The 19992-nt window shown below is 47.0% G+C and overlaps 7 protein-coding genes across 7 annotated transcripts; 2 read left to right on the top strand and 5 right to left on the bottom strand.

The window, feature by feature from the left end:
• Positions 1-135: 135 nt before the first annotated feature.
• On the bottom strand, positions 136-1765 carry T069G_10320 (uncharacterized protein; the record flags this gene model as incomplete). The annotated part of the gene is made up of 3 exons (XM_056177530.1): positions 136-941; positions 999-1152; positions 1211-1765. The coding sequence occupies 3 exons, from the start codon at positions 1763-1765 to the stop codon at positions 136-138; spliced, it is 1515 nt and encodes a 504-aa protein (XP_056023820.1).
• Positions 1766-3928: 2163 nt separating this feature from the next.
• T069G_10321 (uncharacterized protein) lies at positions 3929-4903 on the bottom strand (the record flags this gene model as incomplete). Its single annotated transcript, XM_056177531.1, has 1 exon — positions 3929-4903. One exon carries the CDS (start codon positions 4901-4903, stop codon positions 3929-3931), a length of 975 nt encoding a protein of 324 aa, XP_056023821.1.
• Positions 4904-6193: 1290 nt separating this feature from the next.
• On the bottom strand, positions 6194-9489 carry T069G_10322 (repeat domain in vibrio, colwellia, bradyrhizobium and shewanella domain-containing protein; the record flags this gene model as incomplete). The annotated part of the gene is made up of 4 exons (XM_056177532.1): positions 6194-6940; positions 6993-7465; positions 7531-7939; positions 8002-9489. The coding sequence occupies 4 exons, from the start codon at positions 9487-9489 to the stop codon at positions 6194-6196; spliced, it is 3117 nt and encodes a 1038-aa protein (XP_056023822.1).
• Positions 9490-10703: 1214 nt separating this feature from the next.
• On the bottom strand, positions 10704-11728 carry T069G_10323 (uncharacterized protein; the record flags this gene model as incomplete). The annotated part of the gene is made up of 2 exons (XM_056177533.1): positions 10704-11594; positions 11654-11728. The coding sequence occupies 2 exons, from the start codon at positions 11726-11728 to the stop codon at positions 10704-10706; spliced, it is 966 nt and encodes a 321-aa protein (XP_056023823.1).
• Positions 11729-14319: 2591 nt separating this feature from the next.
• T069G_10324 (enoyl-(Acyl carrier protein) reductase domain-containing protein) lies at positions 14320-15337 on the top strand (the record flags this gene model as incomplete). The annotated part of the gene is made up of 2 exons (XM_056177534.1): positions 14320-14386; positions 14445-15337. The coding sequence occupies 2 exons, from the start codon at positions 14320-14322 to the stop codon at positions 15335-15337; spliced, it is 960 nt and encodes a 319-aa protein (XP_056023824.1).
• A 2256-nt stretch (positions 15338-17593) lies between these two features.
• On the top strand, positions 17594-18518 carry T069G_10325 (GPR1/FUN34/yaaH family domain-containing protein; the record flags this gene model as incomplete). The annotated part of the gene is made up of 3 exons (XM_056177535.1): positions 17594-17847; positions 17910-18121; positions 18190-18518. The coding sequence occupies 3 exons, from the start codon at positions 17594-17596 to the stop codon at positions 18516-18518; spliced, it is 795 nt and encodes a 264-aa protein (XP_056023825.1).
• A 631-nt stretch (positions 18519-19149) lies between these two features.
• T069G_10326 (DSBA-like thioredoxin domain-containing protein) lies at positions 19150-19716 on the bottom strand (the record flags this gene model as incomplete). Its single annotated transcript, XM_056177536.1, has 3 exons — positions 19150-19466; positions 19524-19593; positions 19642-19716. 3 exons carry the CDS (start codon positions 19714-19716, stop codon positions 19150-19152), a joined length of 462 nt encoding a protein of 153 aa, XP_056023826.1.
• Positions 19717-19992: the final 276 nt, after the last annotated feature.

Here is a 19992-nt window from a genome sequence, read left to right on the forward strand (position 1 = left end):
GTCTCATAATTTTTTATTTTCGTCCTCATCCTTGTGCCTGGTATGCCCACTTGTAGCCCAAGATGGCTTCATATCTTGAACTATGTAAACAGACACTAATATCATACATTGACTGAACTATCCCATCAAAATTCTTTAAACTCCCAGAGCCTTGTTGAAAGCATCGGCTGCAGCCTGGCCCGTCAGTTGGGACGCAGCAGCAGAAGCACTTTGACACGTGGAAACCACTGCAGCACTAGCCTTGCAGCTAGAGTTGAGTCGGTCACAGATGAAGTCGGAAATGACCTTGATTGCCAAAGCTGAGCCATGGTTGAAGTCAGCCTCGTTGACAGGGGCAAAGGCAGGTTCAGTGCGGCCATCAAGTCCGTTGGCGAACTTGATGCTGGGGTCAGAGCACGAGCCGAAATCGCCCGTAGCAGCACTGCTTCCTGCATTTCCATTGCCGGCGTTACCGTTATCGGCGTTGTTACCACTAGCAGAGTTGTTTGCTCCACCGTTGCTGGTGTTGCTGGTGTTGGAAGCATTGGTGTTGGAAGCACCAGATGCAGCGGCCTTGCACTGGGTGTTCTGGTCGTCACATTGGCCTATTCCTCCGGACAGCTGACCAGAGTTGGCAGCATCGGCGCAGGCGTTGTGCTGGATATCGCAAGACCGTCCAAGAGCGGCTCCAATGTTGACAAAGGTATTTCCATTAACGGAAAATGGTCGGTTTCCGGTGCCTGAAACGACAGGAGGGGGAGGGCCGCCAAGAGAGCCGGTGAAGGTCTGAACATTGTTTCCGCTAGCTGTAGAAGGCGCACTACCGCTAGAAGCGGCTTCGGTTTGAGTGGCAGCAGCAGCTTGGGTGGAAGATGCTTGAGCAGCCGGTGGGGGGGTTGCTTGAGCAACTGCTTGAGTGGTTGTCGCAGCATTGCTGTTGTCTGTCGGAGCAGCGGCGCCTCCTTGAACATTAGCTACGGAGAACTTGCTCAAGTCGACCAAGTCTGTGGCCTGAATACCGCCAGTGCCGGTAAATGTCTGAGACACAGCGGAAACAGCTGATGCGACTTCGTCCTGGCTAGCGTCAAGAACAAGCTTGCCCGTTGTGAAGATACATCCAAGCTGGGGATCGGTATCGTCACATGTGTTACCCTTGGCTGTGGCATCGTTAAGCTAAGAGTGTGTTAATAATCAGTTTCAGAATATGTAACTAAGGGAACATAAAACGTACATCGCCTGGGGCAAAAGTGCCACTCAAGAGGGCAAGGTTGGGATCCGCTCCGATGGCCTTGAGCTGCTTCGCCAACTCAAGAGTAATACCCTTATTTATGGAAGCAGCATTGGCGGATGCCGGGTCTTGATGGGGCTTTACGGCTTCGATTTCGGGGTTCACAGCTTGTTCAGTGCAAGTAACACTGGCGAGTCCGACTTTGCCGGTGTTTCTCTCCAGGGCCTGGTACACCAATGCACCAGCCATGAGTCGAATGTCTTTAGCAGCCTTGCCATTGGTGAAAGCCTGATCAGCTGTCTCTTGCTTGAGGCAGTCCAAGTTGGTTACACTTCCAGCGCCACCTGCAGCCGCTGCATTACCAAGCAGGCCAAAGACGGCATCAGTGATGCCCTTGGGGTTGTTCTTGGCAAGAGCTTCGTTCGTAATGGAGAGGAAAAGATCGTGTGAATGCTCCTGGGGAACCTCTCGGCGGAGCAAGTTGGAAGAAGGGAGAGGATAGCCGAAAGCTTGGCCAAGCAGCAAAGCTGCGGCCGCAGAGGTGCTTTGGAACTTCATGATGATTGAGCGAGAAGAATGATTGGAATTTTAAAACACAAGAGCCTTTTGAGAAATGAACAATAAAAATTGAATACAAGAATAAAAGAGTGTCAAACTCGAAAAGAATGGACCAGCCTGCTGGACAAGAAGAGAGAAACGAAACAAAAAAAAAAGTAGAGACAAGAACTGACGATGGTGCTAGACAATTCTCAAGATTCAGTATCAATCGACTATTGGGATAATATATACAAAATATCTCGGCCCCGGTCTCCCCAAGCCCCCGAATATCGACCCCAATACACGGTTAAGCGACGTTTCTGTAGCCGCTATATCGCTCGTTTCATAAACAAGGCAGGGCGGTTAAAACGCTCTGCCCAGAAGTTTAACCCATACGAAGAGATAAAATACAAGGGCAAAATGTGGTCAGATGTCTGATATACAGTATTTCTCCTGGATTCTCAGGTTTCTGTAGCAGGTTTGACCAGGATAGCTGAAACGATTACCGTTTCTGGTGGGGCGAAGCAAGGTATGGGCAGGCGTTTCATACGCAGGACGCGATGATATTGGCAGGAGTACTTATAGCCTCGGTTCACTTTATTAAGCTTAGAAAAGAGAAAAATGATGGCCAACGTTTTATCTCATCGGATGTCTATTATGACGATGTCGCGAGACCACAGGCCCAAGCCGGAGAGATTTGTTAGACTACACTTCACTTTGCAAGTAAGAGTAATGAGTGGGTCTATAGGAACTGTCTTTTAACTCCATCCGTGTTACACGTTTACATATGTACAGGGCCTCAATCATTTAGGTAGGTATATGTACCGGCTCCTGGATGATTAGATGATTACCTGGTCGAAGCGCAGTCTATATCAAAAGAAAATTAACATGCGAACCCTCATGATAATAAGCTTCCGTGCCCACGCTGGACTTTCCAAGACCTAGTTGCAAGGGTCGCTGTCGCAGGTATGGGACGCAGCGCTAAGCGAGCCAAAGAAGCGGCTCTATCATACCTATTCAAACCAGCCCATGGAACAGACTGGAACATGACCATATACCAGGGGGGTCCTTAAAGAGAACCAAACCCCCGCCCACGCTCCACATAGCACGGGGGCTCACGCCGACTAAGAATAACGCTGTTGCTGCAATATCCGGCCTCGACGGAATATCGAGCTCTACACGGCCCCGGGTCGCCCGTTTACTCGTACATGCACTCTCTGGTCCAGACCGTTAAATGGCCTGTTGCGGAAACGCTCCACGTGCTTACACGAACCCCGGCCGGCTCACTAGACCAAGGTTCTGACCGGATCACCAGTTAAGCCGCCGCCAGGGGGGCTTGGCCAACGGGTTTCGGAACGGGCCTGCTTCGCCATGTGCAATGAGAACGGGTGGCTACAGTACGTCTGAATTCGGGCTGTGATTTCCCGGTTTGACTTGAGCTTGGCAAGTTTGTGCGAATATAGACACAGTTCTTGGCAAACTCCAGACGCGCCATTAGGAGACACTAGCCTGTCCTTCAGAGGTGTTAGCCTGCCCTTCGCTCTGGTAATGCTTTGTCAAATAGAGTGTCGTAGGACAGTAAACAGATGAATCTAATAAAATGAAAAAGAAAAGCTCCAAAGATGTTATTCTCCGATCGAACTAGCGGTGGCATCTCATACGTGCGGGGGAACAGCTTGTAGCACCTAGTTTGCTGAACAAATATTATCGTATTCATTTCTAGGGTAGCAAGACATTGATGCTAAAAAGCTGTGATAACAACACCTTTGGTGTAAGTAGCAGACATAAGAGAGTCGAGGTTTGATAAGCTCTCGGAGAAAGATGCAGCAGCAAGACATGTTATTCGTCGTTCTTCTGGTAGAAGGTTTAACTTATGTTCTTCGGCCAGCCAACTCTATTACAACTTAGAAACACCCACAGACTTGAGACACTCACTTCAAATAGCATACGTATATTAACCACTGTGTAATAGATGCCCAATTGGCCGTGTACTGCCTGAGACTTGCACCTCAACCGACTGTCAAAGGCTTCAACTATGGAGCAATCTCGTCATCAAAGTCTTCTTCAAGATCCAACTACTCATTATAGCACGGAAACCCCCAAGACAGCGTAGTAGATTCCCATGGTGGCAGAGTCCCCCAATGGACTAGCTAGCCATTCCACCATTGCGGTTGACAGCTAAATTTACTCTTCGAATTCTTGCACGATCCACCACGCCGAAAATGGTTGAGATTTGCTTCCATCCGAGATGGACATACCAATAGTACCAGCTACAGCTGTGCAGAATCTTTCCACGCCCGCTTCACGGTCAGTCATTGTTATAGGGACTAGGACCAGACTACTCGCAATGTCGTCTGGGTGGATAATCGGATACGACACTCCTTTTAGTGGCCGTGAGCAGTCGGAAGTTTCCCTAAGGTCTTTGTAATCGTTTGCGACGCTTCCGTCCTCCTTAAAATAAGCAAATGCCGTGATCCAACCAGAGTTTTTCCAGACGTCACCACACACGCCCGAATGCCCCGTCTCCCACGCGACGCGGAGCCAGAAATCTTTAATCTCTTGTGAGTCTGGCTCGTCAAATGTCTTTTTCATGTAATGCAGAATGGGTTGCAGCAGACGAGCCCAGTCCTCGCATTCCTTGCCGTATTGGTTCAGCTTGTTGACCCGACGTTCAAGCTCCCCCCAGTCATCTCGGATTCCCAACAGCGTCACGCTGGGAAAGCTGCATCCAAACGCCGCACCGTAAGTGAAGTAACTGTTCATTGTCCCCATCATACCGAACGCTGCGACTGCCTTGTCATGGTCTGTTGTGGTGGAAAAGTCCGGTAGCATCCACTCACGCAGCTCTGGATCAACGATATATTCCTCAATGAGGGAGGTAAACTTCTGGACCAACTTGCTAAAATCGATTTCGGAGAGGCTCGTGGTTCTCAGATCGATCGTCAGCGCCTTTTTTCCTTCATGAGAGACGAACATGTGACGCAGGCGTTCGGCATTCTCATCCCCATTGATGAAAAGGCTAAACTGTGAAAGGATAGCCTGCCACACATCATCAGGTCGGATGACTAGGTCGAGATCCTGGTTGAAGGCGCGGATGATTCCCTCCACAAATCCATTTTCGTATACGGACACAGTCGCGTTGATGGACTCCTTATCCATTGTCTTCTTAGGACCGATAGAGGACGCAATGATTTGGCACTCGCGGAAGCCGTGGCCAGAATTATCCCTGATTTCTCGTCGTGGATCATTCTCATAGGGGCTGACACAATCGAAGGTGGCAGTGTCGAAAGCAGACCTATCATTTGTATCGATGGTTATCGCTTTGTCGCGATTTGTCCCCGACTTGAGAGGGGAGGGCTTTGTCGTGACAGGCATATTCTGTGGAACTTTGGGAGAGGGGCTTTTGCTTTCTTTCTGAATCGACCTGAAATTGTAAATGTAAAGAAGATGAAGAGTTTGATACTCAAAATTTGGACAGATGAGGGGATTTTATAGTCTTGAGATTCTGTTAGGCTGCAGGTGCTTGGAGGAACATGTGCAGCACAAACATATAGAACAACTAATATCCGCTACTTCGTGTAGCAGAAACAGCTGGCTCGTTCACAGAAACAAAGACCACAAAGAGAGAACAAAGACTACAAAGAGAGTGTCCTAAAGGGTCAAAGGGATTTGGCCAAGTCTTCCATTCCGGTGGCAGAACCAATAAGGACCAATTTTAAATGTGCCGCAATCTACGGTCTCGGTTGTACAAAGTATCCATCCGGCTTATGGTATGAGAGCGAGGGGAGAGGAGAGATTGGTTGGCCGAGTCCCTTTGTTCAGCGTACACCTTCTGTTGGGATCTCTTTCTTGTTCAGAGGCCTTAGTTTGGTAATTACCGCCATAAAAAAGAAGAAATGGAATATCGAGATGATTTGAGTGAGTGATGTCTCTAATCAATATCATTGGTTAGGGGATCACTGAAAGTATTATTGCTCATTCTAGTGTGTATGGGTGAAGAGTTGAAGGGGATTAATTATTGTCGAGACTCAATCAGGCAGACGATGGTTGCCTGAACATAACACGGGACATGTGAGACACAAAGGGATGAAAAAAAAACAGTCTAATGTTCGCCACTTCGAGTAATACAGGCAGCTGGCTCATTGGAAGGCAAGACTAGAGCTTCATACAAACCAAAGACGACGTGATCAGATCCTTCAGGTAAGTAGCCAAGCCCATATGGATATAATTTAAAGGGGCAGCAATTTTTAAGTCCAGACGTCATGGACTTGGAGAAGATATTCAGTTCATTGTACAAGAGGGACGGGAGATTAATAAACAAGAGGTCTTCCACTAAAGAATACATCTACTACTATAAATTGCATTATACATTCAAAATTGCCAGCATATTACAATACCTTTATAAGCCTATCATAAATATGTTTTTTTAAATTACAGAATCTACCTGATTCAATAATAAGAGCACTTAACCAAGGACTGTGCATAAACACTTAAACCAAATCCAAGAAAGCAAAGCTGAAGAGAATGCTCGGTCTTGACACATTCCACCCGGTCCCATTTCGCGCAGTTTAAATAGCCGATCAGCTGTCCCACATCGTAATCTTCGTACTTTGTGTAACCGTCCACGTTGACGTAGTTACATGTGTCTCCAAAAACATCCTTGATGCCGGTGGTATATTGATCATCCACAATATTCGTATCTGCGCTGTCGGCAGTGACTGACCAAGTGGCGTCAGTATTGCAGACATCGATACTTTTGGCATTCGACGGGACGCCGTAGTAGTTGACGATTATGGTTGGAAAAGGGGTATGGTCAGGGTCTTGGGTTTGTCTATCCAGGACAAGCCACCAATCCGCGATGCCAGTGTCAGTAGAGGGTTTGCTGACGGGAACGGGGGGTTTGGGTAAGCCGGGATCGATGGGCTCGGGGTAGTCGTCACCTCCCGAGCACTCGTTGAACCAGGTATTGGCGAGGGCGGTCCCTGGATAAACATCATGATAATCGGCGCGGCCAAGCTCCCCGAGCGTTGGGAAATGGATATTCTGACCGCGGCCGTGTCCTTCAAAGCGGGTTCCTAGGTCGATCCAAGTCATGCTGCTCCCTCCTGCGGGGATGAAGCCGCCATTTCTCCAAACTCGGGCCCCTGCCTTAAACTTGTCAACCCAAATAAGATCCACCTTACCATCGCCATTGACCTGGAATCGTATTAGTAGTGCCAAGCTATGTAGGCCACGAATGTCAACTTACGTCGGCCCATTTGAAGTTTGCTCTGTCGAGCCTTTCTGCTGGGGCGAACTTGATCTGGCCCTGGTCCTCCAGGCCACCGGCCTTATTGAGGTGCCCAACAGTTCGAGCATCTTTCTCCATGCAGAGGTAGTCGACGCGGCCATCACCGTCCAAATCGCCGAACCTCAGACCTTGGTCATAGAGACCCCTGCCCCAGCCCTCCTTACACAGCGCGTCATTCACTACCCAGGTTGGGCCGGAAAACGTGGGAGAATTGGCTCCGTCTTTGTAAGTGTTGCGCCACATCTCGACCCGCCCCGTATGTCTTTCGACTGCAAGGATATCACAGAGACCATCTCCATCCCAATCGCCAAAGTGGATGCTCTTCCTTTCCCGGCCGATAGAGATGATCTTTCCATGCTGTCCCCAGTTAGGCGGGGACTTGATATTCTCGAATAAGGTGATTTCACCCTCCGCGCTCACCCAGAGATAATCTTGCATCCAAGTTAGTGTCTCGCTAATAAAACAGCTATTAAGAAGTAGGCGCATAGCCACATACCATCGTGGCCTCGGCCGAACATGTCACAATAATGGACTCCGTCTCCTTTTCTCTGAGTTCCGCCAGAGCCCTTATTCGTATAGGCGTAAGATTGAACGTATTTCTCGTCAGCTATGCGATTCCAGATGAGGTCAGCGCGCCCAGAGCCCGATATCCGTCCAAAGACGAGCTCTGTTCTATCTGTCAACTCGGGGATTGCAGGGTGGGCCGCTGTAGCCTCTACCCAGTGAGGTCGTAGGCCTTTGCCGTCGGCATCGAAATCTCCTCGCTGGTTGATCCAGATTTCAGAGGAGCCGTCCTTGTGCAGGTAGACCCAGTCTGATCTGCCATCGCCGTTGATATCGACGAGGTTGACGCCCTGGATCCCTTCAGCTTCACCTTTAGCGGCAAATGTTTCCTCGCCAACAACCTAAGCCAGTCAGTATTGTCCGTTGGGTCAAATTGAGAAAGCAGCCAGTTTGGATAACATACGAAACTTTGCCAGTATCCCCCATACGTCTCTGTCGGTGCATCGCCCACGCCGCCGTTGCGCCAGCAATAGATGTCGCCCTTGTCATCAATAGCGCAATAATCCAGCCGCCCATCTCCGTCAATGTCGCCGAGACGGACCCTATCTTGAGGACCCCATGAATATCCCTCCCTGATAAGGCCACCGTTCTCCAGAGGCTCGAATTTCGGAGGGTTGCCGCCCCTGTTGATCGACACATACATGTTGCCATCTAAGTTGATGCAGATAAAGTCGTCAAGCCCATCGCCGTTGACGTCGCCCCAACGGTGTCCTCGAATCAGACACTTCAATCCCACATCGATAGTAGCGCCTGTTACAGCGATATTGCCACCATCGTTGAGATACATACGACAGGTTCCCGGCGTCGGATCATCGCTTGTGCCCTTGTCAACGCAGTTGATCAGCTCGTCAAATTCTCCTCCCGGGTCTGCGCCTCCCAAGTTCACCAGCTGGGCAAAGGATACTCGGCTGCCGGCATTGAACGCTCCGCTCTCAGTGATATAACCCCGAACTGTCTGAAAGTGCCTGTAGGGCCCATCATCCTCGCCCCATCCTTGCTGCGTTTTAACAGGGCCGCGTCCAGCCCCCTTTTCTGGGTCACAGTCGACCGTGGTGTCGTCGTCGATTCCAGTATCGATCGGTTTCGTCAGAAAGCCCGCCTTCTCGACCTCGGCAATAGCTTCAGCCCAAACAGCAGCCAACTTAGCTGCGCCCTTTTCATTGGGATGCATAGTGTCGTGATAGTCGGTCGAAGTATCCAGAAACCCATTATTCAACTCAGCCAACCCAATCTTCTTTCCTGCATCCCTGAACCTCTTATATAAATCCCGATAACCAGGATTAATCTTGTTGACATTGTTGTTTGCCTCATTTTCAAGGTATGGTATCAGAGTTGATAGAATAATTGTGACACCCTCGACCTCCTCATATAGATAATTAAGTAACAGCTCCATTCTACCTGCGGTACCATCCACATCCTGGCCAGTTTTTGGATTGGCATCATTTGTCCCGCAATTTATGAGGATTAGATTTGGCTTCGTATCGATCCCCATACCGGCGTTTTTAATCATCTGTGACACCACCGCACCAGAATGTCCCTCGTGCTGCCGATCCTTGAACTTCTCAGGATCACCATTCGACAGGCTACCGACCATATTGACTGGCCAGCCTTCCCATCTTAACTGGTCTCGAAGGGGTTTCCGGTATCCGTTCTGCGGGTCTGTGCCGACTCCTGCGGTAATAGAGGCGCCGAGAGGCATAATTCGTAGGTAGAAAGGCTTGTCTGCTGCCGCCCTGGCGGCCTTGGGCCGATAGTGCTGACTCCATAGCTCTGCCAGAGCATCGTCATCCGAAAGAGTACGGTTGTGCGTTAAAGGACTGGCTAAGACTGAGGAGAAAAGAAGGAGCAAGTGAGCCAAGAGACACAGCGCGGATCTTGGAGACGACGCCATGTCAAATGTCCACCGCGTGTAGTGGTGATGCGTGATGAATCGACTGAAGTGAATGAGCCAATATTGTAGTTTGAATCTGCCTCTGGTTGGGGATCAAGAGGCTTATATACCTAGCCAAATGATATCCATAGCTGGGCCTGTGTTTTAGAGTCTATGGTAGAAAGCAAGAAGGCTTCCTTTCCCGTAATACATGGACTCATGACAAATTACAGTGTGCTTCGGATTTTTCCCATTCTGGAAATCTCATGGGATGGAAATCCTGCCTGTGCAACTATTGGCGCTAATCGAGACTGATTTGCTTGCCAACCTGCCCTTAAAAGGCTTTGTGCATGAGATAAAGCGTATTGGAACAGGGGTAAGGTAGTAAAATACGCGTGTTTGGATACGCTTGTTGAATACGCTTAAAAGCGCTGCCCAAGCCACGATTCTAGTCTGCAAAATCCACGGCTGCATATCATAACTTCGTGGATGATTAAGTCAAGCTGGCCTATCAAGTTAAGCTTATGCTCATGAACTAACTACAATAGTATTATATATTACTTGGCGGGCGGTGGTAGGATTCTTCTAACCCTATAAATTCCGCCAGTCAAAAGCGTCCAGCTCTGCTAGCATAGAGCGTATTAACTTATGGGATTATACGACAAGCAACTAAACCGCAAAAAAGAAGAAATATGACAGCAGGAGTATTATACTGCGAGCCCCGGCAGGCATTAAGCGTATTTATAAGATTATACTACAGTATTAGGCTACTGCTTACAATTTTGACGGCAAGCTAGCATCCATGTGATCCTTAATCACATGCATTTAACCGACCTGACGGGATCTCTAGTGCTAAGCCTTGTCCAAGGTTTTAGTGATAGTATTCGCTATTGCTGTCAGCCATCTCATTATGGAAACTTTGCAAATGCGAATGGCGACAATCTCCTGGTTTTGTGTGGCTGCATGTTAGTGATTGTAGTTTTCTGGGGCGCAGTTTCAGCTGCGTTAATTACATGTAGATAGTTGTATATAATAGGTGGAAACTCGGCACTTCCATTATTTACGCAGGAGAGCGATAGCGACGAGCGTTTGTGCTCCAGAAAGTATTTCTGCATGTGATGATTATTGAGACTCTAAGATACATGTAAACATAACTACTACCTGCAGCACTAGATACAGCTGCGAATAATTCGGTATCTGCAATCCATTGCGCCAAGATTCAGAATTCAGCTCAGTTAGAGAAAAGCTGCACCCGCAGCTAACACAGCAACAAAGTCGAATAAAGTAGGTGCAGAAGTCTGAGCAAGACCTGTAGAAGTCGAGCTCTGTACCTCAGTTGTCCGAGTTGGACTGGGGAAGACGAATGTGCTGCTGGTGGTGTTTAATCTCGAGGGAGCCGAAGTTGTAGCAGGAGCTGAAGTCTCTGTGTGGCTGAAGGGTGGCCTATTTGTCGAATTACCCACGGTGGTCGCATCTGGAGCACTGGTGGTTGTCTTATCATCCCCGGTATCTATATTACCATCTCCGTCCACCCTGAAGTGATCCCAGGCAATGTTGTCCAAAGCTACCTTTGGGGAATCGAAAGCGAGCGAAGTGGAAATGAGGTTCACGGCGATGGAAAAAGCGGTATATCTTCCTTCGTCCGGGTTCCATTTGATCGAAAATGGACCGGTACCATCCTTCGTCGGGAACTTTTCGATTTCCTGATTCTGCACGACATCGCCTTGGTTCATAAGCAGCAGCTGGATGCTGATCTTTGTTTCGTCGTCATCGAGCTCTCCATCAGCCAGGTGCGAGTAGTCAACTGCAAGGTCAAACGCTGTGTTGCCAGAGATGTAGTCCCCGGCGTCGAAGGTAAGATAATCGAATAAGATACCATTGTCTCCCCACAGGACATTATTTTCCAGTTTGTCAGATAAATCAACATTGGCAATTGGGGTCTTGCAAGCCCCCGTTTTGACAGAGTTGACTACGGTTGCACCCATGATTACCGCGCCCTTTGCTTGGGTTAGAAGTAGTTCTCTGGGTAATTCGGCATAACGAAGAAACATGGCATACCGCATATCGGTGTTCGGATTTGGAGAAGTCAATGCTTCCACAGTTATCATCGTTTGAGATATCGAGATCTTCAAACTTCTCATCGTTAGTATAATGATGCGTTCCTTGATAACCCAAGCATACTTACGCTGAGGGTCACTCTATCGCCGTAGACCAGAGGAAGAAAAGCAACTGCCGCAACTAGGCTATTATATGTCTTCATGATGTTGCTTTTTGGATATGTCGATTCTGTTGAGTGGAGAGGGTCTGTAAGTGTTGAATTGAGTTTCGAGATGAAAGAGGCTAAATTAGAATTGTCACTTGATGGATTATCGCGATTGCCTCACCCCTTATATATCTCCATTGCTTGCTGTTTACTTCTAGCTATTAAATTGGCATCATGAGATGTGGCACATATTAGTGCTGCTCGATTACTTGATTCTGCACGCGGTTATGCTGTTAGGATAGGGCTTTGAAGGTGGCAATGCGGCTCAGCTTACTAGGTCCACAGCGGGTGCTACTTTAGGTCGATCAATAGTACTTGATCTTTCTAAACTTAGAATCTTGTAGAGTAGAGTAAGGATACCCTCTGGGATATGCCCCTGGCAGATTGCCCAATAATAACGTGCTCCAACAACAGGCAGAATTCCGCATAGACTGAAACCCCCGTCTAGACTGAGAAAACTGCCTTTGCCAAGAACTCGCTAGGATTTTTCCACCTATGAGTACAGGGGCATCTATGGAGTGGAAAAAGAAAGATCTCATCATAAAAACTGGGCTGAGCCTAACGAGGGTCGATCATAAGCCTAAGGCTACCTATATCCCTACAGATCCTTAAGCTATAGTATGGCTATGCTGTGTTGTGATTGGTTAATAGGCACGAGAACTTGTCGTCTTACATTGTTGCTGTGTAATTCTTTAGCTTTGCTGATGTTCCTCCGCGGAGCACTATGTATCCAAAATAGCGTAATAAGCTTAGTTGGCCTAGTGTGTCCCTTCCTCAGAAAATGGAAGAGCATGATGCTAGTTCTGAAGCGCCTATCTGCAAAGTGACTGGATTCGGACTTTATTACAACGCCGATCCCAGCACTATGATTCAAACAGAATCATAGCCCAAATACCTTTCAAAGATCTATTTGCTCTAGGGCAGACTAAGCAGTTACTAAATTTATCCTGTGTACTTACAGTAGTAGCCGAAAAGCGGTTCATCTCCACCCTCGTGGAACGTGGGAGGAGCCTGTTAACTCTTTTTTTAGCTCGTCATCCTCAGGCCACTGCCATTGATTCGCCCATTCGTATTCTTCGCGGAAGCTTTGCACATATATTGCGGATGTTTTGTTATCCCCTGTCCAAAGGATTCTTTTCCGTAGGTGCACTTGTAAGAGATGACTTGTAACTTCCAATGTATAAGCTCATAATAGGGTATAAAAGTAATTTATTAAGTATTTACTAGAAGAGTAAATTCTTTTCAATCAAATACGTAATATTCTAGCCTATCTCCAAGATATACTGATATATATCTAAGTGAAATTCAGTTATAATAATAATCCCGAAGGTTAATGGAGAGATAGCTGTATATATGAAAGATATTTATCTCTAGCTAGAGATAGTCTTTAACTATGCCAATGCAGCAATCTTCCCTTTTAATGTACCAACTTCCATGCAACGATGAACCTCCACGATTTGGCTGAGGCAGAATACCTTCACCCAGGGGGAAGTGCAGTGTTCCCGATTCAATCTGCTTTAGTAGCTGGTTCAGAGGTGTCGAAAAGATGTCCTCTTAACCCCCGGTATAAATCATCAGACTCACAGTACTGGGGAAGATTGCCATAGGTGAGAATGGTCCATCAAAATCCCATTTGTTACCGCACTACTTACCAAGCACGCACTCCCGCCTCTCGCCACGCACTTTAGAGAACTTGGACCCACTGGCTTACCATTCTCCTTCGTCAATAACTCACAGAAGTGGGACTGATAGTTTACGAATTCATCGGAGAATGCTTGTAGTAGTCTACCACGCTCATTTATGGGTATTCTGGATAACGACTGATGCGTCGTATTGGCAGCTTCAGTCGCGTCATCAAGATCCCGCCTCATAGCTACGGGTACATCCTATTATTTATCCTTTGTTGCTGGATTTACCCTATTGTCGAATGTTTGTGCTCCTTGAGACTCTCGATTCACAATATTGGAAAAAAGCGGTAATTGGAATTGGTGACATATGCGACATATCTGGGAGAGGCATTTGAACGTAAGCCAAGAAAAAAAAAAGTCATTGTTGTAATTTTGAGAGAAATCCGCAATTATCTCATGATATATACAGTATGGTGTATTTCTCCCTGCCGAATTCGGACAATCGCTATGGCAACTCCGTGGAGCGGAGATAAGAGGGACTCATGATTCCAGATACACCTGATTGCATTTAGGTCCGGATGGAGCAGGCTACTATTGCCGAGCCGACGCTTTTTTGGACAATCGCCATATCAAATGCCGGAGATGGGCAGGACCTGTATTCCGAACAATTCTGGATAGACTCAGACGGAGCAGGCTATACCGGCAAGGCCGAGATGTCAAATCGAGATGCCAGCCCGAGATGCCGGGTAGAGTTGTGGAAATAAGGTTAAGCTTATTACGTGGCTATTTGAATGTCTCTACTGCGTAATTACATGTACTATAAAAGCTATTCTATCCCAAGAGGTCAAGACTGGTATAGCTCTACAAAGTCTACTACTCACCGGGCTAGCCATTGTCAGAATATTTCGTTTAAAGATTACAATTTCCACGTAAACCCATCTCCGTGTTGCCTTATTCAGAATGTTGGCATTTGGAAGGCTTGCTGTTCCTTTGGTTATGTTATTCATTGGAATAACCCTAGGACACCGTACATATATCCCTTCCTTTTTGTACAATCCTTGTCTAATCATTTTCTGATCCTTCAGAAACACCCGAACATGAAACACTGATTGATCCTCGTAACCGATATCCCGCAAACTATACGCTGCCGGTGCAAGGCTTCCCGGGACTTCAAAGCAACTGGCACCCGCGACCCGACTGCGGCGAGCAGTCTTATGTCGGACATGGGCGCTTACGCGGCCGACGAGCACTAATTACAGGCGGCGATTCAGGCATGGGACGGGCGATTGCAATTGCTTTTGCGCGCGAGGGAGCTGATATCGCCTTCAATTACCTAGAAGTTGAAGAGTCTGATGCACGAGAAACAGTCTCGTTCATCCGAGCCGCGGGACAGAAAGCTTTTACGATTCCTGGTGATCTGCGAAATGAGTCCTTCTGCGCTAATCTAGTACATCGTGCTGCCGCCAGCCTAGGTGGGCTTGACATTGTTGTCAGTCATGCTGGCTATGCCTTTGAACAGGCCTACATTGGCAATCACAGCACTGAGAGTTTTGAACAGACCTTGCGAACGAACGTGTATGCACCGTTCTTCATAGCCAGGGCTGCAGCTCCGCTGTTACCTCCGGGGTCTTCCCTCATCTTCACTGCATCGGATGTAGCTGTTGGGGGTAATGCAAGGCTTGTCGACTATGCTGCCACCAAAGCCATGCTTGTTTCCTTCACCAGGTCACTTGCGCTGCAACTCTGGCCGTTTGGCATCCGTGTGAATGCAGTAGCGCCAGGTGGTACGCTCACGAATTTCCTCACAACTCAAGGCGAGACGACGGAAAGCATCAATGGAGCCGTCTCTATGACCCCAGGCGGTCGTTTGGCGCAGCCGGTGGAAGTAGCCCCTGCATATGTCGATTTAGCTGAAGGAATTAATAGTTACGCAAGCGGAAGTGTGTATGGTGCGAATGGTCCCACGGGGGGATTCTGAAGTGTAGTCGGGAAATGAAATTGCCTACATGTATTGGCTTTACTTTGAGGCCAACTGCAAGTCTTCTAGGTTTGCATTGCAGGTAGTGCTGGAAGTTTGGAACATGCTTGGAAGATTGAGATAACTTTCATAGGAAGAAAGATATCCAATTTTCTTTTACTTTCTCTGTTATAATCCTACTAGAAACTTGTTCTAAAACAAACTTTACTAATACTAGGTATATAAAACGTTTATTGAAGAGCTGTTCGTTCATCATGACAATTCGCAACATAACAAAGCTAGTCTCAATGCATCGCTGCAACTTCCGAGTCTCTTCAGCTGCTTCAATTCCGCTTTTATAGCCTCATATATAGGTGCAATGGCTATGAAAGGAAGAACCTTCCTCTGTAATACTACTTATAAATATGCATAACTTGCGGGTGGCAGTAGGCAAGGTAGCCTTGAGGGCCCCATTCTCCTCCAAATCCGCTGTTTTTGCGTCCGCTCCAAAAGCCCTCTGGTGCTGGTTTGGCAAAGCTGTTGACAAAGACACTTCCAGTCTCAAGTCGTGAGGCAATTCTCTGAGCATGTGCGACATCCTTGCTCCAGACAGAGCCTCCTAGTCCAGTATGAGAGTCGTTTGCACGTCTATTGATCTCTTCCTCATCGGATCAAGGTTGGAGAGGGATAATGGGGCTTCGGCAAGCTTAGATATGCAGTTAGTCATGCATTTGCTCTTTGTAACACTCATAACAGACAACGAACCAGCTTCCCTGTTTCCTTGCGCAACAAGGTAACAAATTCGTCCGTGAACGAGTCGAGTAAATTTATATACTTGTTGATAAACTCTTTTCTTGCGTCAAGTTCAACTGCAGACCAAGCTGGAAATGCTCTCCGGGCCGCTTCCACAGCATCATCAAGGTCTTGCTCGCTGCCCAATGGCACATCCCAGAGTTCCTCCTCATATACTGCTGCTGCGAGGTTTGCCGTCGACAATGTTCGCGAAAGAGGTAAAGTCAATGGAAGGCTTGATTGGAGACATGGTGCTGAGTTGTGGGAATAGTTTTGATGTTTGATGTGAAGTCCTAGACAGTTTCTCGAAACAAAGTATACATCCTACAAAGTTGCTTGTCTTTATATATCTACAAATTTCTTCATTGCATTCTTTCACGATGGACACGGTTACGACAGATTCACAACCCAATTCGGCGTTAAAGAGACGTAGAGGTATCTTCATCTCTATGAGAAATATCACTGAGTCTAGTATCGGACTTAGAAAGGCTCATCGGTCACTATTAGTACTATGTAAAATTTGTCATTGTTGTGAGTCGTCGGGAACAAAATGCGGAATGCGAAGTACGGAATGCGAAGTACGGAATGCGAAGTACGGAATGCGAAGTACGGAATGTGAAGTACGGAATGCGAACTGCGAATCATGAAATACAAACTACCTCACCTGTTAAACCCGGTGACTGGATGTAGTCTCTACTTTGTTCCGTTCACCGCTAAAAGCGCGCCATAACAAAGCTCGCCCCGCTGCTCTTGGAGTTGGAATCCGTCTCGTCTAGCAACAACACTATTAGTAGGTAGTAATGTAAGCTTGTAGCTAGTGAAGCTCGTCTACAATTGCAAAGGGCTTCAGCCAGCAGGACGGCCTGAAAGAGTGAAATACGGAGTTTTTCGTTTTTCGTTACCGCCAATGTAAATTTACAGCTAAAGAGTAATAATATTACTATCTGGTTTGATGGACTTATTGCAGATATTGTTATACCTGTATAGCTTGTAATTGCTGGCCTTTAAAGTTCCTGTATCAGCTGGTGAACTGTGGCTGAATTCAGGTGCGTCTTGCTGAATAGCTTCCATAACTTTCCCCGCATGTCTTCACATCTCCCGCACCCATCTCCCGCATCTTAGATCGAGCGTAACTTTGCGGGGGAGGCGCTAACTCACGCTATAAAATAGCTGTATACTTTAGGGGGATGCTAATATCGTTCCGCGGCAGGTCTACCGGAAGTTCTAGGACGACAAAGTATCGTTAAATGAGTATAGTGATGTGATGATGGCTTGCGTTGCGATATTGACAATATTAGACCTCGGGCGATGCTATAAGATCAGTGAATATCTCTCCACATTGTTCCATCATGGACTTTTCATACATCATACTATCAAAGTCATTTCAAGTTCACTGGAATTCTTAGCACTACCTACCAATCCAGAGATCTACTTCGGTCGTACTCACTCAGCACGAAGCATTCATATCAGAGCTTCGAGGTTATTATGGATAAGATCAATGTGGACAGTTACAGTGACGAGCACGCGAATGATCTGAAGCGGACAAACACTTATCTGAGCATATCTCCGGAGCTTTTTGAGAAGCTTTATCTCTCTCCAAAGGCTCAAACGCATGGAGAGTTGCGTCGGACCTTCGGCAACCCAACGCCTGTGGGAGTGCTCGGCTTCTGTGTTGCTCTGACCCCAGTATCTGCTGAATTGATGGGTTGGCGTGGTGCCAGCGGTACTTCAGCAACAATGTGAGTTTACTTGGAGATATTCTATTCGTTTCAGCAATTGTTGTTAACAAAAACAAATAAAGCGGTGCCAGCTACTCTTTTGGAGCAACTCTTCTTATGCTGTCAGGAATCGCGGAATTTCTACTTGGCAATACTTTTCCTAGTGTAGTATTTTTGGCCTATGGATCGCATTTTCTTACTATGGCGATAACCTACACACCATTTTTCGCTGCTATCTCATCCTATAATGCCGACGGCAGCCAGGAGCAGTCTCCAGCATTTTTAGCAACCTTTGGTAAGACACTCGCGATGTCACATCACCTCCTGAACCTGGGCTTTCCTGACAATAACATGCTTGAGCAGGGTTCTACGCCGTTTGCATGACAACTTTGTCGTTCATATTCCTCATTTGCTCTCTCCGCACAAATGCCGTCTATGTCGCCGTCTTCGCCAGTGGTGCCATAGGATTTGGTCTCTTCAGCGGTGCAGCATGGAATATTGCTGCGGGAAACGATACTATGGGCAAGCACCTTATCGTGGGTACAGGTGCATGTTTTTTCGTTGCGTGTATGGCTGGTTGGTATCTTTTATTCGCCATTATGATGACTGCTGTCGATATGCCTTTTGCAGTTCCGGTAGGGGATCTCAGCACCATGATTAAAGGCATGTCTGATGTAGAACGAAACAACTAGCAGCGGACTGAGTAGCAACGGTGATTTACAGCGGTTTTATTACGCGATTCGTAATAATATGTAGCTTATGAACGCAACAGAAGAGTATTGCAACAGGAACCAAACATGCGTGAACCAGAAAATATAATAGGAGATAAGCTACACATACAACGTTATACGTAACTAATATTGAAGACCAATTCGCTACCCTTTGTAGCGTTCAATAGCTTCAATCAATGACGACTTCAAATGTGCCTTGCACGACGATGAAACTACCGCGCCAACTAGCCGACAAAATTAATACTAGTATTATTGCATTAAGCTCTGCCCGGAAAAAAACTGAAGTCTAGCGCCACAAGGCATGTTTTTTGCAAAACCTATGGTAAGGATTGTTTAGTTTAGAATGTCCATCAACCGTTGGTCCGACTTTCAATAGCCGAATATCGGAAGAGTGATTGAAAGAGAACAGAATGTGAGGACAAAACAAAAATTGTGTCAAGTCCCACTCTTGTGTTGCAGCCACTTTCTTTGTCCATCCCGTAAAGCCATTGGTTACTACTCGATCGCATTTCATCTCTGTTGAAATGTATGTCAATTAGCCTTTCTCTATCGCTCTAGCCTACGTCTTAGTCTGCGTGGTATCCATTGGCCCTCACATAAGGGCGACATAGGTGACCATACTTACAACGTCTAGAATTTGCTGAGAGTTATTGACACCGAGGAGATCATCTAAAAGGGGTTTGAGTACTTCTACTTGTCCGATCTTCCCATTGTTCTCTGCCCACAGCGTGCGGTATAAAGCATCAATGGCTGCCTCAAGCTTCTCGGGGAATCTCTGAGAAATGGCACAGAGGGCGCGCTGGATGTTCACGGTCTTGGGGAGGAAGCTCTCTGGGTAGCTGGTAGCCATAGGTACCGAGAAGCGACGCGCTAGTTGTATCTTTTCTTTATATATCCATTTGTCTTTATCTAGAGATTTATGAGAACTATTCTTACTTCTGATGTTGATCGGAGCCTCATTATTACATTGCTTCATCAGACCTCCCAAGGGAATAGGAACATATGTAATACTGCATTTGGCGAAAACGGGAGAAGTCTAGAAACTGTTTACCATTGTCTTTTTAGTAAGATTGGTGCTACTTACCCGTAAAACATGGAATGCAATGTAAGCAAATGGGCTCACGATGTCAACGTTCAAGCGGATCTTTGGGACCGTCATTGCCACATAATACGCGATAAAGTAAAGAAATTGATTGAGCAAAAGGGCTGGTTAAGAAGAGGGAAGTGGCGTGAGGAGCGAGGGGCTTTCAGAGAGTGCGAAAAAAAAAAGCTCTTTGGAAGGGATAGGCAGAGCCAGAAGGTTTCAAGGTCTCGCAAACAAATGACAGAATTTCAACTATGAATTCAAGGCCTAAACACTAAATACTCCGTGCATTACATCTATTGTAAGTGGATAGGCTCCTGATATGGAAAAACAAGCGGGATTGTTCTTGAA

This window comes from Trichoderma breve (assembly GCF_028502605.1).
Source record: "Trichoderma breve strain T069 chromosome 7 map unlocalized scaffold00007, whole genome shotgun sequence".
Classification (NCBI taxonomy): Eukaryota; Fungi; Ascomycota; class Sordariomycetes; order Hypocreales; family Hypocreaceae; genus Trichoderma; species Trichoderma breve.